Consider the following 26,730-nt stretch of genomic DNA (forward strand, 5'->3'; position numbering starts at 1 on the left):
ACCCATGTGAATGAACATAAAGCATGGCGGCCTCAGATGCATGCTCGCTTGGCATGCAGCATCTCAATCAGCAGGTTGTTGCAGGGCACCTCCCCACTGAGGTGCATGTAACACAGGTAGTCCTCCGCCTGGGTGCTGAGGGCTTGCAATTCGGGCAAGCGCAGCACCAGCTGGCCAAACTTCTCCTGGAACTGAGGGTAAGTGGACATGGTGTACTCCAGCAGGGCCCCGTTCACCTGCTCCTGAACACCTTCCACGAACGCCTGGTTCTCCAGAAGCTTCACATCTGCGGACACACAGACGCACCCGCATTACATTTCGACCCTCAGTCTTCCACGTGAAGTTTTAAATTAAATGTGGTCCACTATAGCAGAATGTTTTTTTTGTCCAGGAAACGTAGAGGATGTGCACGTGTGTGCGCCAATAACTAGTACCTCTATTGAACTTGTATTCAGCATCAGCTGAGCCCTTCCAGCAGATTCCATTCACACAGTAATTAAATGTTTTGAATCAATGTTCTGAATCATCTTTTCAAAATCCTTAAGGGCAATTAAATTACCCCTGACAAACCTGACTCTGAACATAAGGGAGAGCGAGACCGAGAGCAAAGAAACTGACGGCGAAGACAGCAAATATTTTCTGCTTGCGACAAGTGCTGTCCCCATTCAAAAGGTCTTTGTTCCCGCTTTGCTGGCACTAAATAGCAATCGCTTCTGGGAACCTGAGCAAGCCACGTCTATGCTCTCTCCATATGCGCAAGCCCCTACATGAATGTCAGTCCAGCCATCGAGTGATAGACCCATCCATTACGCCGCCTTTGAATGCCATTAGTGGACAATAGGAGAGGATGCCTTTGTTAATATTGGCTTTTGTCAACCCCAGAAATTTAATTAAGTGAGTTTATTTGAGGAAAAAAAAGACCAATTTAGAGAGCACTTGTAACCTTCCAGATAAATAGGTATTGTGGATACACATTTTTTCCATCAAAATGTCAGTACTGCTATTCAAAATCTGTCAAAAGACAGCATCAGTATGGTACCATACCCAAATAAACCGGACTGCATTTTGTATTAAAACCCAAATCACATTGCGTTCCTTTTTTCAACTATTTCTACCACTCTTAAAATTTCAGACCTTTTAAATACACCTTTTTTCAAGAAACATCATAAACTCATCAGTTTTGATTATGATAAAATCACTATAAAGGAAGAGATGTGTTGTGAATCTGGGGGAAGAAAGCTTCGTTTGGAAATAACATCACGAAGGAGAAATGCACCCGAGAGGCAGTGCCTTTATGCCCTGGGGTGCACCACATACCAATAACCCCAGCAGACAGGATGAAGGAAAAACAGCCGGGCCTACTCACTGGGGTTAAAAAGGAGGAGGAATTTTAGACAGGCGATCTCTCTGCGGTCCACCTGCAGGGCCTGCAGCTTTGTAACCAGCTCCTGTCCTCTCTGCACCAGGCCGGACAGGGTGCCCTCCGCTTGCAACAGGATGCACGACAGCTCCACCTGCAAATGCATGGCGATGGGTTGCTTTACACGTGGATTCTCTGTGCACGTTTCTAGTACAGTTTATTATCTGCTCTCATGTAGGAATATACTAGAAACACAGGAAACGAGCAGGGCGTGGACAATTAGCATGAGAGGGTTTGCTCTGAAACACAATGGATCCTACACATAGGATATACTGTAAGGGCAATACATAGAGGTCTAGTATCTAATATAGTAGTACTGTAGTTTTTTGGGGTTTTTTTATTTGTTTTGGGGGGGTTTTTCCCAGATAGCAAAGTTGCCCCGGCCCGGACCCGTCCCACATCCGACACTTCATCCAGCCCACATACTGCGTGGAATGATGGCACTTGGGCGGTCCGCTCCTGTTTGCCAGATCTGGGCCAGAACCAAGCTATAGCAATGTGCCACATACTTGCCAAAGGTGGCCCATATTTGTTTTGTGATATTTGGGCCATATTCACCATTTACCACACGGGCCACTTCAGGGTCACCTCCAGATTACATGTTGCCAAGAGCACCGCATCTTTGCCAAAAAGGCACACATCTGATTTGGCATATCTGGGCCATATTTTTTGATACATGTGGGCCACTTCAGGCTCATATCCATTTTGTCAGGGCCAGAAGAAGGCCATCAGTGCCGCATCATTGCCTGAAGTGGCCCACATCCGGATGCTATCTGGGTTTGTTCTGGCAGTGGAGTCATACTGGCTGTTTTAACACAACATTTTTGGGGGCGTGGCTCATCTGGTTAGTGCTTGTACCATATTGTACCATATAGCTACAGACACAAGTCGGGCATATTGACGGTTGCCATACATCATCTACTCTTTCTCCACCATATCTAATAAATCAAAAACTTATTAAAAAAAGAGTCTTTAAAAGAAGTTGACACGCTCAGTTAAAGTTCAAACTCTACTAACAGCCGTCTTCTCCGGCTTTATCCTCGGATGAACTGTCAGATGGCCCATACTGTATTCCACTCCAGCTTTAAAGGTGCTGAGACAATCTGCTCTGCTTTGTGTTGGCTTAGAAAGAATGCTGCCGTACTGCGTGAGGCTCGATTCACAAAATAGTCTGAGATGTCGAGTTGTGTGTGTGGTCTTGTAGACCTGAACATTTTGTCAAGTGGAGTTGATGTTTTAGGTGTATAGATATCTCCGTTTTAGTGTATCAGTGGCTTTTGCGGCCCTACGTTTCCAGTAGCCTTGCTTGTCTGGGATGTCAACATGTCTGCTCCTCAGTCCATGTCAAGCAGCCATGAAAGTCCAGTAGCAGTTTCAGTAATACCAGTTTCAATAGTAGTAGTTTCAATGATCTCCTACAGTCTTGGGCCTGGTCCACACCCAGATAGCAAAACTGCTGCGGCCCGGACCCGTCCCACACCTGACACTTTCATCTTTCTTTCATCCGGCCCATATACCATGTGGAATGATGGCACTTGGGCGGTCCGCTCCTGTTTGCCAGATCTGGGCCAGAACCAAGCCATAGCAATGCCGCATGTGCCACATATTTGCCAAAGGTGGCCCATATTTGTTTTGTGATATTTGGACCATATTCACCATTTACCACACGTGCCACTGCAGGGTCACATCCAGATTACATGTTGCCAAGAGCGATGCATCTTTGCCAAAAAAAGGCCACACATTTGATTTGGCATATTTGGGCCATATTTTCTATGATACATGTGGGCCACTTCAGGCTCACATCCATTTTGTTAGGGCCAGAAGAAGGCCATCGGTGCCGCATCACTGCCTGAAGTGGCCCACATCCGGATGCTATCTGGGTTTGTTCTGGGAGCGGAGTCATACTGGCTGTTTTAACACAACATTTTTGGGGGCATGGCTCATCTGGTTAGAGCTTGTACTATATTGTACCATATAGCTACAGACACAAGTCGGGCATATTGACACTTGCAATACATCATCTGCTCTTTCTCCACCATATCTAATAAATCAAAAACTTATAAAAAAAAAGTCTGAAGTGGCCCACATCCGGATGCTGTCTGGGCACCGCTTTCCTGTGCTTGATGGCTATCTCAGTGAACTGCTGCAGCTCGCATGCATGTGCTGCTGCAGCGCTGCCACTGCCAGCCCTATCTTTCTACATGGAGTCTGCCTTTGATAATGGCCATCAATTATTGAATGTTTCGTTTCATTTCATTATTCTGTGGGTCACAGAGTCCTTTGTGTTTTCTATGTCCACACTGAGTTTGGTGTCATCCGTCCTTGATAAGCAGTCTGAAAAGTGAGCAGTTGTAAGCAAAAGGCAATCACATGATTTTTGTTTACCCTCATTAGGTGCCAAAGCGAGAGAGAGCGGGAGACAGAGAGAGAGAGAGTGTGTGTGTGTGTGAGAGAGAGAGAGAGAGAGAGAGAGAGAGAGAGAGAGAGAGAGAGAGAGAGAGAGAGAGAGAGAGAGAGAGAGAGAGAGAGAGAGAGAGAGAGAGAGAGAGAGAGCCGGACAACTACTGCCCTTCACCTCGTGTCTAGATTTGCGAAATATCTCACACTGTCGCACATGCGCACCTGATTCAGCACAACACTTGACAATGGCAGATGGTTTTTGTGGGTGTTTAACAAAGGTGGGTCAGAATAAAGGGTTAAATTGAGTTATTAAGGTTAGGGCAAGGTTGGGATGGGGTGTAGGTATAGGATTACAATGCCAAACACTGCGCACAATGAAGAAATGTGTAAAAAAAAATCCCGCGAGATTTTTGCAAATTCCAAATCTAGAGTTACTCTCTAGATACCGCCCCTAATGTTCTGTTAACTTATTAACATAATATCCTCTTAGCCTACATGTGGTTTCTGCTATAACTATGTAGTACACACGTAGCCTCAGCTTTCGCCTAACTTGCCATTGCTAAAATGGTTAAAAAATAATATTTATATTTTTTCATGCCTGTGATATATTCTACACATGTAGAAATTGAAACCATGGTGAAAGGTGTCAGTACTGTAGTAATTTGTTGGTATGATGTCAGTATGACTATCAACAGACCATTTCCGCTGTCTGTTTTTGCGGAACCGCGTGCCTGACGCAGGGTAAAGTAGGCGTCAGTTTTGTTGTAGAGTTGCGTTGCTGCAGCGTGGCCCGCGCCGCGCTGCTCACGCGGGTCGTGTGGCTGCTCCAACCTGTTAACATGGACGCCAAAATGAAAAGCAAGACGTCCCGCGGCCCAACATGCGCTGCTCAGGTTGGCGGTGTCTCCCCCTTCTGGCAGTGAGAGTAGTTACTTCTCTTCTTTCAGCGCTCTCCAACGAGGAAAAGCTACGCTAATGGTTATCCGTGTTTGTCCTCGCCATTGACCACTTTATTTTTTATTTTTTTTTATTTTAATACTTCCTCTGAACGCCGAGTTCATTTTTTCTTTGGAGCGTCAGAAACTTTTCTTGGACGCTGCTTAGGTTTTTACGCCATCGCTTCCAAGCCCGGAAGCTGCCTGAAGGCAAGCCAATAAGAGGCATGCCAACGCTTTCGTCACACGGAAGTTGAGCTCTGGCAAACCGACGTTGCTGGTCGACGTCAAACGCATCACTACACGTCACATCCCGGTGCAGCGCGGGAACGAAGCGCGGGAACGAAGCGCAGGAACGAAGCGCGGGAACGAAGCGCGGGAACGAAGCGCGGGAACGAAGCGCGGGAACGAAGCGCGGGAACGAAGCGCGGGAACGAAGCGCGGGAACGAAGCGCGGGAACGAAGCGCGGGAACGAAGCGCGGGAACGTCGCCACAGACACCAGATGGTATATTGAAACTGTCCTCCACCAAAAAACAAAAACAAAAAACAAAGGACCCCATAGGTCGTTTGTACAAGCAGCATATTACGACCTATAGCTATGTTTTAAGCTACTTCCTCGCGGTCCTCCATAATTATAATACTGTGGCGATACACAATTGAGGGTAGATTCACCAGGGGCTGCTGCTCCTTTAAGGCAGACATTCAGAGTGCTGACGTAGGCCTAGCGGTTAGCTGGTTGCCACGAGAGATTGTGCTGTATCGGTGTCGTTTTGTGTGGTGAGTAAACGGAATTAACTCGACTCGATCTCTCCATCTCCTCATTCCTGCACTCCCACAATACGTTACTTTCCCTGTAACAATAAGCGATCTCCATCCATAAGCTATCGCGAGAACGAATATTAATAAACGCAAAGTTTAATGTCACATAGCGGTTATAATGTACACGCTAGCTAGCTGACTCGCTAACTTCAGGCTAATGTTAATTTAGCTCTTATGACATCATTCATAGGTAAACATGCTGCCAATGTTAATCTTAGTTACTATACTAGATGGCGAAACACAAAAACGCACTGACTACATATTCTGTTGTTCTCAATTTGTTTTAAAACCCACAGTGCACAGAGGCGAGAAGTATCTGTGGTGTATCTCCTGCCGCCGGTAGGGACGCTAATTTAGGAAACGCTCCTGTGGGTCATATTAGACGGAGGACAAACGACCAATGTGGCCATATGGGTTGGAGGACTTGTTGGGTATATTGCAAAATACGGAGAGATTTACCTGGCAGTGATCGGCTTAATCATCATTGTGTGACCTCGTTTGGCAAAGACTTGAATGTCATCCATGTTTATGTAAAAGTCCTGCACGCCAGCGTTAAAGAATTGTGACATCTTGGGAACGCAATTATCCACACTATTAAACTACTTAAAACACTTTGAAACAAAACCATGGCATCAGAGTTTTGTAGTAATCACATTTGTCAATAAAACGTTGAAATCAAATTTTGGAACTAAATATGCTAAATACAACCGTATTTTTTTAGCATCAGTGTGTGACATGTTCATATAAGATCCTGACCACTCATTTTCCCTTTGATCGGGGCAGGAGATAAATTTACATTTTTAGAAAACTTCAAACCTCAGCTGCTCTAAAGGGCTTGGAAAAGCAGCTAATCTCTACGGAAATGGAGGAAAGGCTCATATGAAGTGTTTCATAAACAAATGAGATATCCGCCACGTCTAAATGTCTAGATGCAGTAACCACTACTCATACAAAGCGTTTGATAGGACAAGATGAAATAACATTCAAAAATAGCTTCTATCTTAGGTCACTGGTTTAAAATATTGTGGACTGAGTCTTCAAAATCTCAAAAACATTGAATGCATTTCAAAATGGCAATATGGCATTTCGAAATAAATTTGGGGACAAACTTTGGAAATGTGATTTTTCCCTGTGATTTAACCCCATTCAGAAATACAACTAGACAACTTGCACCTGTGTATATTTGTGAGAAGATTGTAAAGGAGTTGTTACCTCCTGGCCAGTCACCAGCAGTATGCTGTCCTCTTTTCCATGTTGTACCTGTCTGAAAATGTGGTCCAACACCAGAAGCTCAGACCAGCAGTTATGGAGGAGCTTCATCTGATCTCCGACCTCCAAGAACAGACAGATAGATAAACAGACAGACGGACAAACAGACAGAGATATTTACATTAACTGCATTTAGCTTGAGACTCATTGGTGTCAGTAGCATTGTGAGAAATGTCGTTAACAGGTTAACGAATCTAGCATTAGGTACCACAATCCTATTTTCCATATTACAATTACATGAATAATGAACGCAGATGTCAAATTGACTGTCAAATAAAAACAACACTCCGGGTCAAATACACCCTTTTATGCCAAGCCCCTTAAAAAACGATGCTGGTGTGACCACCAACGCCGCCTACCTAACACCCTACAAGTGAACCTAGATTCACAGATAAACAAGGGTTAACACGAGCCAGAGAGAGGAACTTGGAGGTGGAAGGGTAGGTTGGGGGAGGTGGTTGGTGGTTGTTGTGACTTCTCTTATGCACACTATTGTAGTGTTACTATTCGTGGGTTACTAACTTAATCACTATTATATATAAGTACACGGAGACGAGGATGCGGCACGAGTCTGATCTTTACTGACGGAGACATCACACGCTACTAGGCTCGACCAGTGTATTACAGAACTCAGTAGTGGTGACAGTCCAACACAATCGAGCACCGAGTGCTCGATCCAATACACCACATCCCTCTTTTCCAACTGAGATGTGGCCTACTCATCAGTTGCTTCAACAGTAGACCCTTTACCGAACCATTAACACTATGGCATCAACACTGAACAAGTCTTTTCTACTTGCATACTTCAATGATTAATAAAGCATGTTTTTTAAATGACAGATGACTCTCATTAAACAACATAAACCATTTCCTTTTCACATTCTGGTGGTTAGCATGTAAACATTTTGAACATTCAGCAATCTTGCAACATTTCAGGTTAAACACACCTTGTACTCTTTGTTTCACCTTCTTTTTTTCTTTTTTTTTTCTTAATAAACACTTGAATGATCACACAAAAGAACCCTGAGGTTAGTCATTGTATCTGGCAGGGCGCCTAACTGCTCTGCCGCACTTTGTGTAGCATGTGGGTGTACTGCCTGTAGTCACCGGAGGAGGGTCGTGTGGTGGCAGGTCATGTGGTGGTGAGTCGACTGGCACAGGCACTTGTGAGGGTGAGGGTTGTACCTCTGAGTCAAAATGTTCATCACTGTCCGTGTCTCTGAATAGGCTCGGATGTATCTTCCTCAGATGTCGCCTGTTCCTTCTTTGCATCCTCCCAGCCGGTGTCTGCACAGTGTAGGACCGTGGTTCATCTCGCTGTCGGATGACAACGGCAGGCTCCCAGCCGCGCCGTGTTTGCATGTGTACGGTGTCTCCTGGGGTCAACACTGGCAGGGGCTTTGCACGCTGGTCATAACGTTGTTTTTGGCGGAACTGCAGGTTCCGGATCTTGCTGTGAATGTGCTGTGGGACTGATTGTGTCAGCACAGCACTGGAGCACGGAAGTGTGCTTCGTAGAACTCTCCCCATCAACATTTGTGCTGGTGATACGTCCAGTCCTGTCACCGGTGTGTTCCTCAGTGACAGCAGCACCAGATGTGGGTCAGTGCCGGTCTGCATTGCCTTCTTCAGCGCATGTTTCACTGTCTTTATGGCTCTCTCAGCCATGCCATTTGAAGAGGGAAAACCTGGGCTGGAGTGTGTGAGCTTGAACTCCCATGAAGCTGCAAATGACTTCATCTCATAGCTGGCAAATGGGACATGGTCACTCACTATCTCCCTAGGAATCCCGTGTCTGGCAAACACAGACTTCATCTTCTGGATTACTGTGTATGCTGTTTTGTCAGATATGTTGAGCACTTCAGGATATTTGGTTAGGTAATCAACTAACAACAGGTATGACTGACCGTGTAGCTCAAAGATGTCAGCTCTGACTTTCATCCATGGCAGTTCTGGGACCTGATGCGGCATAAGTGGCTCAGCCTGCTGTTTGGGCTGTAGATGCTGGCATTGCACGCACTTTTCCACCATTGCCTCTATATCTCGTGCCATGCCAGGCCAGTAGAGAGACTTTCTTGCTCTGGCTTTTGTGCGCTGCACTCCTTGGTGTGCAAGATGCAGCTTCTCCAAAATCGTGCTCCTGAAGCTCTGGGGTATGATGATTTTGTCTCCGACCAAGACAATGTCATCTTCCATGCTTATAATGTCCTTTAGTGCCCAGTAGGCATGTAGTTTTCTGTCCAAACTTTTCTTTTTCATGGGCCAGCCTTTCTTGTGTTTCTCACACACAGCTTGCAGCACGCTATCTGCTGCCATTGCTTTCTTTAATTGGCTGAGTGTTTCCTCGCTCAAGGCATCTGTGGCATCCAAGGCATACACAACTCTCTCATCACAAGGGTTTTCATCAATATGGTCACCTTCTCTGCTAGCTGTAGCGCGTGAGAGTGTGTCGGCAATGCACATGTGCTTGCCTGGTGTGTATGTTACACTCAGATCATACCTCTGCAGTTGTAAAAGCATACCTTGCAGCCGCGCAGGTGCTTTGCTCAGCGGCTTGCGCATGATGACCTCCAGAGGCTTATGATCGGACTGGACAGTTACTGGTCTGCCGTAGACATACTGGTGGAATCTCTTAGCAGCAAACACTATAGCGAGCAACTCTTTCTCTATCTGTGCATACCTCTTTTCTGTGTCGGTGAGCGCTCGTGAAGCATAGCACACTGGGCGGTCGTCCTGCATCAGACAGGCTCCCAGTCCATCCTTTGAGGAGTCTGCTTGTAGAGTGAGAGGCTGCTTGTGATCGTAGTATCTCAGCACAGGGGCTTGTGTGAGGGTGGTCTTTAGTGCCTTTAGCGCTGAGCTGTGGTGCGGGCACCATTGCCACGCTACATCCTTCTTGAGCAGCTGTCTGAGGGGTGCCGTGAGTGAGGCTTCGTTTGGTATGTATTGCGCTAGGAATTTTGTCATTCCCAGCAGACGTTGGAGACTTTGTTTGTCTTCCGGGGTTGGCATATCGACAATCGCTTTGATCTTTGTGTCGTCAGCTCTCTGTCCAGCTGCCGTGATGACGTGTCCCATGTACTTTACAGTATCAACTTTAAACTGGATCTTGTCCCTGTTAAATTTCACATGTGCGGTCTTGGCTCTCTGCATTACTTTCTGCAGGATTTCATCGTGTTCCCGCTCTGATGACGCTGCGATGATCATGTCGTCTGCTATAATGTACACACCTGGGATATCGCCGAAGGTCTCACAGTTCTTTTGTTGAAACACTTCGCTGGCTGATTTGATCCCGAATGGGAGTCTGAGGAAGCGGAACCGACCCACGGCGTGTTGAAGGTGCATAGCTTAGACGACGGCTCATCTAGCTTGATCTGCCAGTATCCATCCTTTTCATCTAGGATGGAGAAGATGGATTTTCCTGTTAGCCTGCTGCGCACGTCTTCCGGTGTAGGAATGGAGTAGTGTTGACGCTTGACTGCCTCATTCAGGTTGCAAGGATCCAAACATACCCTTAGCGCACCATTTTTTTTCTTTGTGGCAACAAGACTGTTCACCCATTCTGTAGGTTCATTGACAGGAGTTATGACTTTCCTGTTCTGCAAGTCTGTGAGTGTCTCTCTTAGTGAGTCCATGATGGAGAGTGGTACGTTCCTGCACGCGTGAATCACAGGCGTGACGCTGGGGTCAATGTGTATGTGATGAACTCCAGGAAATTCGCCTAATCCTGTGAAGACCTCCGCATACCTCTGCATCAGCTCCTCTTTGGTGGCCGGAGGTTTTGCTGGTTGTGGGGACTCAACTGCAAGCGCCTCGACTCTTCTCACCAGCTGCAGCTCTTCACACGCATCTCCACCCAGGATTGGCTTGTCAGCTCGGCTAGACACATGGAAGTCCAATATAGCCGTATGCTTAGATGTGCAGCAATCTAGAGATGCAACACCATCTGAGGGTAGTCGTGCACCACCAAAAGCAATCAGCACAGTCTTTGTGGGCCGTAACTGAACGGGACCTGGTAGCTGCCGGAATACGCGCATAGGAAGCACATTTGCATCGGCGCCTGTGTCCAACTTGAAGTTAATTGCTACGCCTCTGACCGTGGCTGTTTCACGCCATACAGTGCCTTTAGCTTGGTGGGCTGCTTTGTTTTTGTATTTTCCAATCATGCCTATATATAAGGAATCAATTTCACTTTCTAGATTATGCACTGTCTTTGTCTTGTAATTGCCGCTTTTTTCAGTGCTTAATTTACACACCTTGGAAAAATGATTGTTCTTACCACATTTGTGGCACACTGCACCATAAGCTGGGCATTGACGGGGCTCATGTTTATTTCCACACTTGTGGCAGAGAATTGTTGCTACATGCCTCTTGCTGCTCGTTTTGTTCTTGTTCCAGCTGCCCGTGCGCGTTTGCCCTGTTGCTTTCTTCAGTGCATCCACTGAGGCGTCTTGGACAACATGTGACGTCTGCATCACTTGTATTTGTGACTTAGCGAGCTCGGCTGAGCTACATATCTCTACGGCCCTGCGCAAAGTAAGCTCATTATCACGTAACAGTCTTTCTTTCAAACGGGCATCATTTATGCTGAACACTAATTTATCCCTTATCATGTCATCTTCATGTCTGCCAAACTCACAGTCTTTGCTCTTCTGGCGCAGCTCTGTGATGAATCTGTCCACCGATATTCCTGCTGACATCGTGTGCGACCAGAATTGATGGCGTTCGAACACGACGTTCTTCCGAGGGCTGCAGTGGTCCTTGAAGGCTTTCAGAACGTCCTCCATCGATTCGTCGTCTCCTTCTGGGATGACGGTGAGTGTGTTATACACTCCCAGCGCCTCCTCGCCGATGGTGTGAAGCACAATGGCTATTTTAACCGTCTCTTCCTTATGCAACGCACCTGAAGCGGTCATGTACAGCTGGAAACGCTGCTCCCATTTTCTCCAGTTTTCTGCGACATTCCCGGTAAGTATCAGCGGTGGTGGCGGCTTGAACTGTTCCATATTTGTGTGCAGGCTAGCACGTGTTAGCTAGCTGCCTCAGCTACCAGCGAACTCGTTGAAGTACCGCCCTCGAATTATACCGTAACTCCGTCTTCTGACACAATGTTGTGACTTCTCTTATGCACACTATTGTAGTGTTACTATTCGTGGGTTACTAACTTAATCACTATTATATATAAGTACACGGAGACGAGTTTGCGGCACGAGTCTGATCTTTACTGACGGAGACATCACACACTACTAGGCTCGACCAGTGTATTACAGAACTCAGTAGTGGTGACAGTCCAACACAATCGAGCACCGAGTGCTCGATCCAATACACCACAGTGGTCAACACATTTCCCAACCAGTTTTGGGGGCTGGTGGTGTCTTGTGTCTTACCATGCTGTAGTATTTATAAACATCCGCTTATAATTTTATAATTTATATGTCCACTTCCGGTGTGGGAAGATGGCGGCGCAAATTCACGTTTGAGACGGCCTCACCCAGTACTGTGCATGCAGTGTCTTTGTCCATGTCTGTGTTTAAGTTTTGTCTTCATTTGATGGCTGGGAGAGCTGGCGCTGGATTGGCTGGGAGAGCTTGGTCTGCATCTTGTGGGCCCAGGGACCACGGCCCTACCTGGAGCTGCAACTGAGGAGGTAACACTGAGGGCGGTCTGAAAGGACACGGAAGCGGGGCGGGCTAAGCTACCTGCTAGCCCATCCAGACCAGCAGTTCTGATAACAGCCAGTCTGGCGGCGGCCTCACCTGGCGTTGACTGTGGTGTTTTTGGTGTCGTGTGTGGAGTGCGGGGAGGTGTGTTGAGGGTGTCTGGCTGGGAGAGTTGGCGTTGGATCAGCTGGGGGAGCCTGGACTGCTGCTTCCTGTGGGCCCAAGGATCATGGGTCTGCCTGGAGCTGCGCCCAAGGAGGAAGCAGCGAGGGCGGTCTGACAGGACCCAGAAGCGGAGCAAGCTAAGCTAACAGCTAGCCCATGCAGACCGGCAGTTCCGACAGTCGTCCTGGCTGGCGTTCGTTCTCCTGGACAGTGATTTTTTGTTTTGTTTTGTTTAGTTTGGATATACGTATGTGTTAGTTTAGTATGTGTCAGTTAGTATGTGTGTTCTTGAAGTTTTTGGATGTGTGTTTTTGTCTTTGTGTTGCGCTGCTGTGGGCTGGGGGCAAAGATATTTGACAAATAGAATGTTTCTGATCCCTGATCCCCAGTGACCTGCCTCCCCTCCCCCCTCCTCACCTTGACCTGTCCTCCCATCACCCACGCTACATCAGCTGGGCGATGGTGTGTGTGTGTGTGTGTGTGTACACACATGTTATTGCTATCCTTATGTGGAAATTTGGTCCACACAAGGATAGCAAAACCTGACAGGACGTATCTTGTGCGGACCTCTGAAAGGTCCACACAAGGAAAAGGGTCTATTTTAGGGTCAGGAGTTGGTTTTAGGGTTACGGTTAGAATTAGGGTTAGGTTAAGGTTAGGGTAAGGGTTAGGGTTAGGCATGTAGTTTGCGTGGGTAACGTTAGGGTTAATGGCTACGAAATGAATGTAGTCAATGAGGGGTCCGCACAAGGATAGTGAAATAGTGAAACACAACTGTGTGTGTGTGTGTGTGTGTGTGTGTGTGTGTGTGTGTGTGTGTGTGTGTGTGTGTGTGTGTGTGTGTGTGTGTGTGTGTGTGTGTGTGAGTAATTCAGCGGCTGGGGGACCCACAGTGTGTTGTTACTAACAGCATGGTCTCAGACTCAGACACACATCCATCTGACACCGGCCCAACATAATCACTGTCTCTCAAATTAAACTAATCCCGTCCTAGAGGAGTGGTCCGGTCCTGTACGCAAGCTTCCATCCTAGTCTAGGTTCATGTGGAGAGAGAGAGTAGCGTGATGGGATGGTCAGTAGGATTGGGGGGGAGGGGGGGCAAACAGGAAGCGAGAGGTCTCGGTGACCTGCTGTACTTCCTCTGCAGGAGGATTTGGACACACGAGCATAACCAAAAAAGCATGCAGAGAAAAACCCTCTTGTGCACTGCAAAGTGACGGAGACCCTGTTCGTCGTGGACCTCCTCGCTTGTACTCAACGTGGATTCTGATTTAACATTATTGCAAATAAGCAAAACTGTTTGGGAGCTTCCCCCCGCACCCCCCCCCCCCACGTAGCAAAATGTAGCACTGGAAATGGTGTACATTTTAAGCATTTAGGTGATGCAGTCATCCAGGGCGACCTCGAAATGCAGTGGCGGAGAGACAAATGGGGGCGCAATCAATGTTGGCAACACACTGAAGCCTAGAAATACAACACATCCAACCCAGGAGAGAAAAGAAAACCATTATTTGTCATTTTTCATCACGTCAAGCATTTCTGAGGAACACATCAGTATTTTTTGAGGATTTTAGGATTTGTTTTGTTTTGTTTTTGTGTGTGTGTGTGTGTGTGTGTGTGTGTGTGTGTGTGTGTGTGTGTGTGTGTGTGTGTGTGTTTGTTTGGCTCCCATCACAATCCTTCGCCAGAATCCTTCACATATTACAGGTGAACAGGAGGTTAAACGCGGGCCGCCCGTAGGGATAAACAAACAAACAAACAATCCCCGCTTCCATCCCACTATGTGTTGCACTCCAGTGTGGACGGGCGGTGCAGCGGGCCCGTGTTTGGAGGGAACATTCTCCCGTTATCACCGGAATGTAATTATCCCTCTGAGGGAACCGGATCTTTCTGCAGGACGGCCTCTCTGCAGCCATGCACAGCTTTGTCCTCCTGCTCTCTACGCAGGCAGCCAAACATACGAGACGCATTCAACCTACTTCATACATGTGGAGATAAATAAAAATACTACGCAGTATATTTTCAAACAAATTACACAACAAAGCAAGGTAGCCAGCAAAATATACACGTGTGAAAATATTCAAATATTTAGAATAGCCAGATTTGGAATTATCTATTTTTTTTTAAAATATACCCCATCCAACACCACTCAAGCCCCCGACACAAAAACACACAAGGAAAATAAATTTTAAAAATGGACATTTCTGTAGAATAAAACCAAATGAAACCATTTAACCAGGTGCCCTTAAGATAAATAATATTTGAACTGACCTTAGTAATAGAATCATCATCAGTTTTTGGAATCATAATTTTTTATGTAATACATTCTATGCCTCTTATGCTTTTAATGGTTTGCTTGCTGAGCCGCTAGCTGGCCAGCAAAATGCCTCTAGCTAGCTAGCTAAGCACACCTGTTTACTTACTCCTTTTCTATTCTCCCAGTATTTCAGACATGTATAACTTGGTTTTTCAGTACTTTAAGTATTATTTATATGCAGATTAATTGGACAGTGGTGTGGGGTAGGGCAGGTCTTAGCGAGCTAGACTTGTCAGGACTGGTCATGTGACTGATAAGCCTTCATACAACAGTTGCTTGTGATCTGTGATCTGATTGGCTGAGAGCCGTGCGTTATTTGCAATAACGCCGTGGGAGCCGCATCACTTCACCAGTATTATTCCACTTCTAACAGCTGATTTAATCAATAGGCAATTTCGACAGCCGTTACCAAGTGCCCATGTCAACAACGGATGAACGTTTCAAAATATCCATTAGAATATCCAGACAGCCAGAGTCGGACAACACTCACAGGAAGATGCCCCAGTGAAGCGAGCATCCTTATCTGATGCCGACACTAATGTTAACACATAGCACAAGTCTTCGTCTCTAACTGCTCGATAAACTGCAGTGTACAGATGATCAAATACAAGCAAAGAAAATTCTGTACCTACAAAGCAGAAAGCTAGCTAGGACTGTTCACGAATGTTGTTATTTAAGTCACGTTTAACTTGTTTCTCATTTCGTTAATGTTGTTTGTATTGTTACAAAGTTATTAGTTAGGGGTTTCTACCCAAGCCTCTTTATGTGCTGGCAACATTTCCAGTAGTGTTTCCACTTTGTAGCTTAGAGTGTAACCTTGTTTCTTGGTTGCATAGCAACAAGCGTGGTGGAACTACATTTTGGATGGAATAAAATGCAAATATCAAACACAAGTTTTCAACATTGTCTTTGGGCTTCTTTTCTTTATCTTGTAAAACTGTCGTATAGGAGCAGCAAAAGAGTCGAGGTCACGTGATATTGCACATAACGCCTTCGGCTTGTGCCTGCAATCAAGTCCCAGCTGTGATGTGACTCACACTAACACAAACCTCATCTTCCAACGCTGAAGAGACTCAACCCGAAGGGGCTGTGTATCATTTCTACCTGGGGGTTGAGCACTATTTCACTGATGTGAAGAACAATAACTCATGACAGACAAGACCCAGATAGCAAAACTGCTGTGGCCCGGACCTGTCCCACACCCAACACTTCATCTGACCCACATACTACGTAGAATGATGGCACTTGGGCGGTCCGCTCCCCAGACAGCAAAATGAAGCTGGGCCAGATCCGGGCCGGATGTATCACAGCAACTGACGTGGAGCCGCAAAACTGATCCGCCCCAGTGTCTTTTTGCACAACAGGCCAATACCGGTGCAAATCCGGTTTACAGATCTGTACTGGCTTTGGGCCGTACCTGGCCCAGCTCATTTTAGATCCACAAGGCCTTAAAATGGGTTCCGACTTTAGGAGGCCACGCTCTGGCCAGAGGCGCGGGGCGGTCTAGGAGCGGATGTGATTCCTATGCAGATCTGCCAGACTGTGGGTGGATCCGGCCCAGTGTCAGGTGCTATGAGGGTCCTGGTTGCCAGATCTGGGCCAGAACCATGTCATAGCAGTGCCGCATGTGCCACATATTTGCCAAAGGTGGCCCATATTTGTTTTGTGATATTTGGGCCATATTCACCTTTACCACACGGGCCACTTCAGGGTCACATCCAGATTACATGTTGCCGAGAGCACTGCATCTTTGCCAAAAAAAAAAAAGTCCCACATTTGATTTGGCATATTTGAGCCATATTTGCTATGTGGGCCACTTCAGGCTCACATTCATTTTGTCAGGGCCAGAAGAAGGGCATCAGTGCCGCATCATCGCCTGAAGTGGCCCACATCTGGATGCTGTCTGGGGACAAGTAAATTCAAATAGAAATCAGCATATTTCCCTTCATCTGCTTATTTGAAACACCTTCAGCAGATATGTGTTTGCTGCCATCGCTGCAGAGCTGGTGGAGGACTACATGCAGAACAAGTGTTTAGGGGGCAGGGTCTTCTAGCAGCAACAAAAACATCCAGCCGCCCCGGTGGTTCAATGCACAAATCTGAGGAGTGGTTGGGACAGGACATGTTGGTTTTGTTCAGTCACTACAACTCACCGACCACTGTTCAACAGCTGTATTGTGCTTTGGAACAGCCAACATCTTCCTCACAGCCCCTTAACAACACATGCACCCTCAACAACACATGCACCCTTAACAACACATACACCCTCAACAGCACATGCACCCTTAACAACACATGCACCCTCAACAGCACATGCACCCCAACAACACCTGCACTCTCAACAACACATGCACCCTCAACAACACTTGCACCCTCAACAACACATGCACTCTCAACAACACATGCACCCTCAACAACACATGCACTCTCAACAACACATGCATCCTCAACAACACATGCACCCTCAACAACACATGTACCCCCAACAACACATGTACTCTCAACAACACATGCACACTGTGTTGTAGTGCCTTTACTGAGAGCATCATCTGCATTTCACAGTGTCTGTGTTGTGTAATTGGAATCTGGTGTAATGTGGAAGGGACATAGTGTACGTATTTTTGAAATAGTAAAAAATAAAAAAAATAAAAAAATAAACAGCGCCCACAAGTATTTGGAAATTAAACATTATTCTGTGTGTTCACAAATTTGAAGAATTACAAAATTAAAGTAAACACGTTTCTAACCTGCCTGATCAAAATAATGTGTACTTCCAACAGCAGAATGAATTATCTTCACATGTGTACATGAAACTGCAGTCATAAAGGAAGCACACACATTTCTCTTACATGAATTAGATTACGTTTCCATACACTCCCATTACCGCAACTACCTGGGGCACACACACACACACACACACACACACACACACACACACACACACACACACACACACACACACACACACACACACACACACACACACACACACACACACACACACTTGTGCTCTGCAAGCTTTGGATATTTTATGTAAATAGATCATCAGATAATGGTAATACATCATCACAATAATGAAGCCATAATAAAACAGTTTTATTATAAAGTCATCATAATAAAACTGGTGCAGTTGTTTGTGAGCAGCTGTATAAACAACAACGACTGTCTTGTCAACCACACAGCATTCTGCTGAGCGCTCCTCTCCAAAATGCCCCACACTCCTTTCTGGACTATCAAATCCTTCCATATTAAAGTTCATCAATCATTTTTTGATATTTTCAAACTGCAGAATATTTCAGACTGTGAAGATGCTCTGTCAGTGATGCCTTGTGTCCTGGTATAAACATTAAAATCTGCAACTTCTTTTTTCCAGTACTTGATATTTGAATAGTAAATTTAACTGTTAACACAACCTGAGACGAAGGAGCGTTTCTGACAAGCGTCTCTGTCAGCCGGCCTGAAGGCAGCACACCGTGCCATGAGTCAGAGAGCACGACATATGGCCAGTTGGCTCTTCATCGCTGTAAGAGACCCGCTGATTCTACCATTATGGCAGGCAGAGAGGGCCGAAACCTAAAATCCTTGAACTCTATCACAGAAACCTACAACATAGTGTGACTGGCATGGAGGCTTGTTTGGCGTGTTGAGGAGACGGTGCAGAAGTGACATGGGGGTGGTGAAGCAACAGCAGCCTGATCACACGTCTGACTCCCAGCCAGCGAAAATATGGGAAGGATCAGTGAAAGAGACGTGCGTCCTTTCTGACAATACTGTACAGGTGTCCTCTGGGTGAGGTGTTTAAACCTCCGCTGCTCCTGCAGAGCTGCTCTGTGCTCACCATGCAGCCCCGCATGCAGCTCTGCAGGCAGTCCCGCATGCAGCTCCGCATGCAGCCATGCAGCTTAATGGGTGTGAAGGACGGGGGTGAACAGTAAAAGCATAGCTAGTTTTTTTCAGGTTAAAAACATGCAGGGCCTCACATGCACTAATTTAGTAGAGAAGGAATAGTATAAACTGGTTTGACCACAGCAGCCCGACGCATGATTCTTGTTTCAGAGCAGTTTCCTTTTGACTTGCTCTGGAAAAAAAAAAAGAAAAATGCGGCTTTGTGTGTCACAGATTAAACCGCCCCTATTTGCCAAGAGCATTATCTGAACAACTGCTAGCGGAGCGGACAATAGACGTATTCAGGCCTCCTGCGACCAAGCGCTGCCCGTCCAGAGCATATCGCACCAGACGGCTTCGAATTTTTCAGACTTTCGACTGGACCAGTGAATCATGTTGTGTATGTAGACGTGCCACAGTTATCCAAGTGAGGGAAGAGCGACCAGAGCTCATCACCGCCGTGCTGTTAAGCTGAGAAAAGACGCCGCTGCTCTGCAGAGGACAGACACATGCTTGTCCAGCCCTGGTGCCCAGGGTGCTGCATGTGTCTTTGAGTGTGTGGGTGTGTGTGTGTGAGCTGTGCAAGCTCACCGCGTCGCCTCGGCTGCCACACAGCTGCAGCCTCCTGCACCTCGCTTTGCACATACCAGCTGCACCTTCCCCAGTTCAACGGGGAATACCTATCTGTGCAGCGATCACAACAGCCGCCTACACACCGAAAGGCCTCGAACCGGGTCTGCTTTCATAACCTCCGAGGTCCCGTTGAAACGGCATTTAGAGCCCCGTAACCTACAAGATCTGGTGTTTATCCGCACGAAACGGAACAGCCGGGTGGGGTTGTGCGAGGGAGTGTGATTTGATTTGACTAACAGCCAATAAAGAATGCCAACATTGATATATGTTACCGGCTAGTTTCAGTTCGGTGGGTCAACAGTCCCAACTCATCGCACATTTTTGTTAGTGCATGCCCACATGTGCAGACAATGATGTAATTTAAAAGCTGAACAGCTCTGTATTTGTCAGGAAAAGAGTAGTATTATTCTTATAAGCACAAAAATAAAATATATAATTTTTTTTTGCATTTCTAGAAAATTAGTTTGCATAGAAATGAATTGCCTAAGAATAAAAAAGGTGACAAGAATGAAAATGCATACACGTTTCATTTCACAGAAGCCTTGACAATACTGACTAGCAGCAGCTGTTGCTGGATATAATAACAACGGTAATAACAACAGTAATAACAGATAGTGGAGCGATGGAAAGGCATTGTCAGTGCAAAATACTTCAATCTAAAAGCGCTCACATGTGGACCACGCTGGCTGAGTGTGGATATACCGTAGGTCAGTGCATCGCTGCAAAATATCTCGACTGGGAAAACCCAGTTGTGTTGAATTTGATATTGAGTTGAAATGTAATTATTATGAAATTATTATTATTAAAAGTGATTATTCATAACCATTCTTAACCTCCACTACAAGTGCACAATTCAGCCTCTTGCTTTGGATTTAGGCTCTCGTATATTTGCGGTAGTGATTGTGTGTGCGAGTGCGTGTGCCCCTGCACTTGCTCTCTATGTTCAGTGTCGGAGATCCTTACCCTCAGCTCCTTGAAGAAGATGCAGCTCCGAGCCCACTCCACGATGGAAAAGAGCGTCTGGTCCGCCATGCGGCACATCAGGCTGAAGGTGCTCGGCTTTTCCAGCCTCCCGCGGCCATTTTGCTCCTGCTGCAGGTGGACTACTATCTTACTTTGCACCGCCAGCTCGTCTGGGTCGCACCGCAGCAGCTCCAGGACCAGGGGCGGCAGGCTGGGCGGCTGAGGGGAGCCTGAAGGGTACATGTCTGGGTAGGGGTATCCCGTCAGAGACTCAGGGGAGCTGGTGTAATCAGGGCACTCGGCCTTAATGACTCTGCCGGGGAAGGTGGTATACTGGTACTGAGTGGTCAGGGGCACGTGGGACTGCATGGCCATGCCCAGAGATGGCGGTCCATAGAGATTGCCCTCGTAGTCTGTGGGGGTGATGGAGGTTGGAGTGGATGGCAAGAGGCTTTTGGAGATAGTGGGCAGGCTGTGCAGGGAGCTGGTGAAACCATAGTCACTCTGGAGAGGGGAGGTGGGTGCAGGAGCAGTCGTCTCCAGCTTGAAGCTGCTGGAACGTATCAAGGCCTTCTTCTGCTGCTTCAAAGCTCGATCTCGCTTGTACATGGGGCCGAACTTGTTCCTGCCCCCACGCATGCGGTCCGCACGCACCGCTGTCACAGAAGAAGACAAGAGGTGGAAACCCACATTTACGGATGAAATATAGGGTCTACAGAATTGTCTTGCTGTGCCAATTTTTTTTCTTCCTTTCACCCAAATGTTTTGATGGGCGAAAGAAATTTTCCCAAACAACAGCTGAAACATACATTTTAAAAATAACCTCACTATAGGCAATATTTCATTTGTTACCGAATTGCTCAAAATAGCATGCAACAGCAGATAGAGGACTTTTGGTTCATTTGAGTTTCGGTTTTAGGGATTGAGGAAAAACAATCCCCAGTGGACGCTCGTCTTGTTTAGCCCATGTACAGCCTTTGATTCAAAACAGGAGTCTCTTGGGGTTTTACAGTAACTCAAGAATGTGTCGTTTGGGAAACAGGTGCTTTTCTGCAGGGAACAGTTGCAATCCCCATGAGTGCTGCAACTATCCTGCACAACTGTCCTGCAACTACCCTACAAATATCCTGCAAATATCCTGCAACTATCCTGCAACTATCCTGCAAATATCCTACAACTATCTTGAAACTATCCTGCATATATCCTGCAACTATCCTGCAAATATCTTGCAACTATCTTGCCAATATCCTGCAACTATCCTGCAAATATCCTGCAACTATCTTGCAAATATCCTGCAACTATCCAGCAAATAGCCTGCAAATAGCCTGCAACTAACCTGCAAATATCCTACAATTATCCTGCAAATATCCTGCAACTATCCTGCAAATATCCTACAACTATCCTGCAAATATCCTACAATTATCCTGCAAATATCCTGCAACTATCCTGCAAATATCCTGCAACTATCCTGCAAATATCCTGCAAATAGCCTGCAACTAACCTGCAAATATCCTACAATTATCCTGCAAATATCCTGCAACTATCCTGCAAATACCCTGCAACTATCCTGCAAATATCCTACAACTATCCTGCAAATATCCTACAAATATCCTGCAAATATCCTGCAAATATCCTGCAACTATCCTGCAAATATCCAGCATACTATCCTGCAAATATCCTGCAACTAACCTGCACAACTATCCTGCAAATATCCTACAACTATCCTGCAAATATCCTGCAACTAACCTGCAAATATCCTGCAAATATCCTGCACATCAGGAAATATCTACAACGTTGAGTAGTAATGGTGAAATGAGCCTCGTACATCTACTTTCCCAGCAGCTGCAGTGAGTTGTGTGCAGGTCCAGTGAGTTGTGTGCACAGTGAGGTGTGTGCAGGTGGAGTGAGCTGTGTGCAGGTCCAGTGAGGTGTGAGTGGTTCTACTATACCTTCTAACCGCATTCCCACGTTGAGGCATTTCTGGAAGCGACAAAAAGGGCATCTTTTGCGCTGCGTCTTGTCTATCTTGCACTCCTGGTTTTCTGCACATGTGTACCTCTTGTTGTTTTGGACGGTCCTCTTGAAGAACCCCTTCAAGAAACCATGAAATTAGCTTGACTCAAATTAAATGCAAAAAAAAACAAACGTAATAACATTTACGAAAAATATTTTTCGTAAATATGTTGGAAAAATGTTTTGACATTTTTTGTAAATAAAAACAGAAAATAATTGATTTTTCTACAGACACACAGAACTGACTTACTTTCTACTGAGCAGGGCTGTTCTGCTGCACACGTCATGCAATGCTTTATAAAGAAATGTTTCAACAGAAGTGTGTATCTGAACAGTAGTGTGTGTGTGTGTCTTGAAGGGTTGTGTGTAACTGCTGGATTTGTTGAGGCTTGCTTACCTTGCAGCTTTCACAGGTGAGCAGGCCGTAGTGGTACCCCGACACCTTGTCCCCACACACAGGACACAGCTCCTCCAGGTCATCATCATACGAGTATTCCATCACCTTCAGAGGAACACCTGCTTCAAACACAACACACACACATACACAACACACACACACACAACACACACACACAACACATACACACAACACATACACACACAACATACATACAACACACAACACATACACAACACACACACACAACACACATACACAACACACACACACAACACACACACAACACACACAACATACACAACACACACACAACACACACACACAACATACACAACACACACACACACACAACATACATACAACACACACAACACACACATAGACAACACACACAACACACATACACAACACACACACAACACACATACACAACACACACAACACACACACACAACATACATACAACACACACAACACACAACATACACAACACACACCACACACACAACATACATATCCCATACACACAACACAACACAACACAACACACACACACAACACACACACACAACATACACAACACACACAACACACACATACAACATACATACAACACACACAACACACACACAACATACACAACACACATACACAACACACAACACACACACACACACAACATACATACATACAACACACACACAACACACATACACAACACACACACACAACATACATACAACACACACACACACAACACACAACATACACAACACACACCCCACACACAACATACATATCCCATACACACAACACAACACACACACAACATACATACAACATACACACAACATACATATCCCACACGCACATCACAACACAATACAACACAACACACACACGCACACACACACAGGCAGACTGCAGCATGAGAGGTGTGCAGCACAAATCTCGCAGTGACACATTGTGTCAGATGGCAGGAGAAAAACACTCTTTTCACATTTTTAAGCAGAACGAGCTAAATTAATTAGCTCTTTAATAATTCAGTTAATAATTATTCAGCAGCTAAAATGTCCTTCCGGTTTTCTGATGTGTTTGGTCGACTGCGGTTCGACGACGTTCTGACAGGTTGTGTTATAATCTGTTATAAACTGCAAACATTCTAATAAAATGGATTTAGGCTCGTCAATCTTCTTTCATTCAATTAATTTCTCATTTCATTGTGTTGTTAATCTCATGCAAATCAGAGTCAATTTACCTCTTCAACTAAATCACTGCACATTTTTTTCGTGTTATGCAAATTAAGAAATAAATGTTAGTAAGGACACGAGAGTGCACGTGTTTTACTACGCTTATGTATCCGAACCTGGTCTACGGCGCGCGCGTCGTGCCGAGACCACTGCGCCGTCACGCTGCAGGCCGCGCGCCCTCATAACGCCGTAGGGCGCCGTCATAACGCCGTAGGGTACCGTAATAACACCGTAGGGCGCCATCATAAGACCGTAGCGCGCCGTAAGGCGGCCGCTGGGTCGCCTAGCCTGCGGTTGGAGGAGAGTACTGCGACGGTTCTCTCCAGAATAACTGACAGAAGACGGCTGCTGCGCATCCAACCTCACACGTGCCGTGCGTTAAGTGGTCCGAACGAGCCAGTTGCCGCAAAGTCGATGCGCCGTGCGCCATCTGCTCCGCCCGCGCCGCCCTACACAACAGGAGGAACCTTCGGATGTCCTCCGCAGGTTGTCCTCCTCATCTGGACGTGAAAGAGTCTGACGGGCGGCGGGGACGCGCAGTAAGTGCCACGTTACGAGGCCTACGAGGGTGGTGCTGCGCAAACACGCGGAGGAGAAGGTGCAGCCCCTGCACCGGTCCAGTCTGCACTTAACGAGGATACATTCATCATCATCGTCATCATCACCCTGTTATTATCACTATTATTATTACTATTATTATTATACATTTATCATCATCATCATCATCACCCCGTTATTATCACTATTATTATTACTATTATTATTATACATTTATCATCATCATCATCACCCTGTTATTATTATTACTATTATTATTATACATTTATCATCATCATCACCCTGTTATTATTATTACTATTATTATTATACATTTATCATCATCATCATCCTGTTATTATTATCACTATTATTATTATACATTTATCATCACCGCGTTATTATTATTACTATTATGATTATACATTTATCATCATCACCCTGTTATTATTACTATTATAATTGTACATTTATCATCATCATCATCATCACCCTGTTATTATTACTATTATTGCTATTATTATTATATACATTTATCATCATCATTATCCCGTTATTACTACTATTAGTAGTATTAGTATAATTATTATCATCATCATCACCCTGTTACTTTTACAATTATTATTATACATTTAACATCATCATCATCACCCTGTTATTATTACTATTATTATTACTATACATTTATCATCATCATCATCCCGTTATTACTATTATTATACATTTATTATCATCATCCCGTTATTGTTACTATTATTAGTAGTAGTAGTAGTATAATTATTATTATCATCATCATCACCCTGTTACTATTATTAGTAGTAGTAGTATAATTATTATTATCATCATCATCACCCTGTTATTACTATTATTATAGCTTTATTATCACCATCCTGTTATTAGATATTTATTATCATCATCATCCTGTTGTTACTATTATTATTATAATTATAAATGTATTATCACATCTTGTTATTATTACTATTATCATTACTATTATATCATCATCTTGTTATTATTACTATTATTATTATTATATCATCCTGTTATTATTACTATTATTATTTCTATTATATAATCATTCTGTTATTATTATTATTACTATTATTGTGTGTGTGAATTAATTGATTGTAAAGCGCTTTGAGTGGCTGTTGCAGCTAGAAAAGCGCTTTATAAAATGTAACTTGATTGATGATGATCGATTATCTAATATGCATTGCTACTGAACCATATTACTAAAAATGAGAATGAATTAATTCCACCTTTCAATTTGTATTTTCACTGTGCTTACTCATTGGCTTGTTGTGTTGAATATTATATTATCATATTGTAACATTTACATATTAATTTTGTTATTACATGTTAATTTTGTTATTACATGTTAAGGTTGTTATTACATGTTAAGGTTGTTGCGGTCTAACTGTTGACAGTGTTGTTGTTGTTGCTCTGTACTGAAGTTTACTCCAGTTATAAATGTCCGTTTAACAAATCTAATTATTGATTCACATAGATTTAAACCAAATCATTTAATTTATTTGAATCAATTATATATATATATATATGTGTGTGTGTGTGTGCATATAAAACACAATATTTAATGTAATTAGTTTTACACTAGCAGTGAATTCGATGTGACCTTTGATAAAGCGTTAATAAATCTTTAATAACTAGCCTGTTCCAGCCACTTCGGGCTTTTGGGTCTGCGCGTCCTCGTCCAGCTCAACAACAGACCCGTAAAGAGGGTCGGGGTCTTCTCCTTTATGAAGTACACCGTGGACCAATACCACGGGGACTAATGAAAGACACGCCGGCAGAATACTGAAGGACAGTTCTCTGCTGTTTGAACACCAGCTGGTCTCGGTGCTGCCGGGCACGTCGTCAGGCGTGTGGCGTGAGGTGGTCGACCGTGTTCGGCCCGGCGCTGAGACGCGGGTGTGGTAAAACGCGGGTCAGAGCGGAACCAGTCTGAGCGCACGCCAGGCCTCGGCGCGCGTGGGCCGGCTGCGGTCCAGACAGCAGAGAAGAGCGAGCGAGCGAGCTTACCTTGAGCCTTGTCTCCCAACAT

The 26,730-nt window shown here is 45.2% G+C and overlaps 1 protein-coding gene across 1 annotated transcript; it reads right to left on the reverse strand.

The window, feature by feature from the left end:
- Positions 1–32: 32 nt before the first annotated feature.
- Positions 33–26,730, reverse strand: nr5a1a (nuclear receptor subfamily 5, group A, member 1a). Its single transcript, XM_056281913.1, has 7 exons — positions 26,709–26,730; positions 22,879–22,997; positions 22,418–22,559; positions 20,469–21,124; positions 6,789–6,908; positions 1,367–1,514; positions 33–286 (listed from the first exon to the last, which is right to left on the reverse strand). The coding sequence occupies exons 1-7, from the start codon at positions 26,728–26,730 to the stop codon at positions 33–35; spliced, it is 1,461 nt and encodes a 486-aa protein (XP_056137888.1).

This window comes from Lampris incognitus, chromosome 1, assembly GCF_029633865.1.
Source record: "Lampris incognitus isolate fLamInc1 chromosome 1, fLamInc1.hap2, whole genome shotgun sequence".
In the NCBI taxonomy this organism is placed as follows: domain Eukaryota; kingdom Metazoa; phylum Chordata; class Actinopteri; order Lampriformes; family Lampridae; genus Lampris; species Lampris incognitus.

Coding starts and splice junctions, on each gene's coding strand:
- nr5a1a (XM_056281913.1), bottom strand. CDS start 26,730: ATGTTGGGAGACAAGGCTCAAG. Junction 21,125..22,417: donor CGTGGGAATGCGGTTAGAAG/GTATAGTAGAAC, acceptor CTTCTGTGACAG/CGGTGCGTGCGGACCGCATG. Junction 1,515..6,788: donor TGCTGGTGACTGGCCAGGAG/GTAACAACTCCT, acceptor ATGCATTTGCAG/GTGGAGCTGTCGTGCATCCT.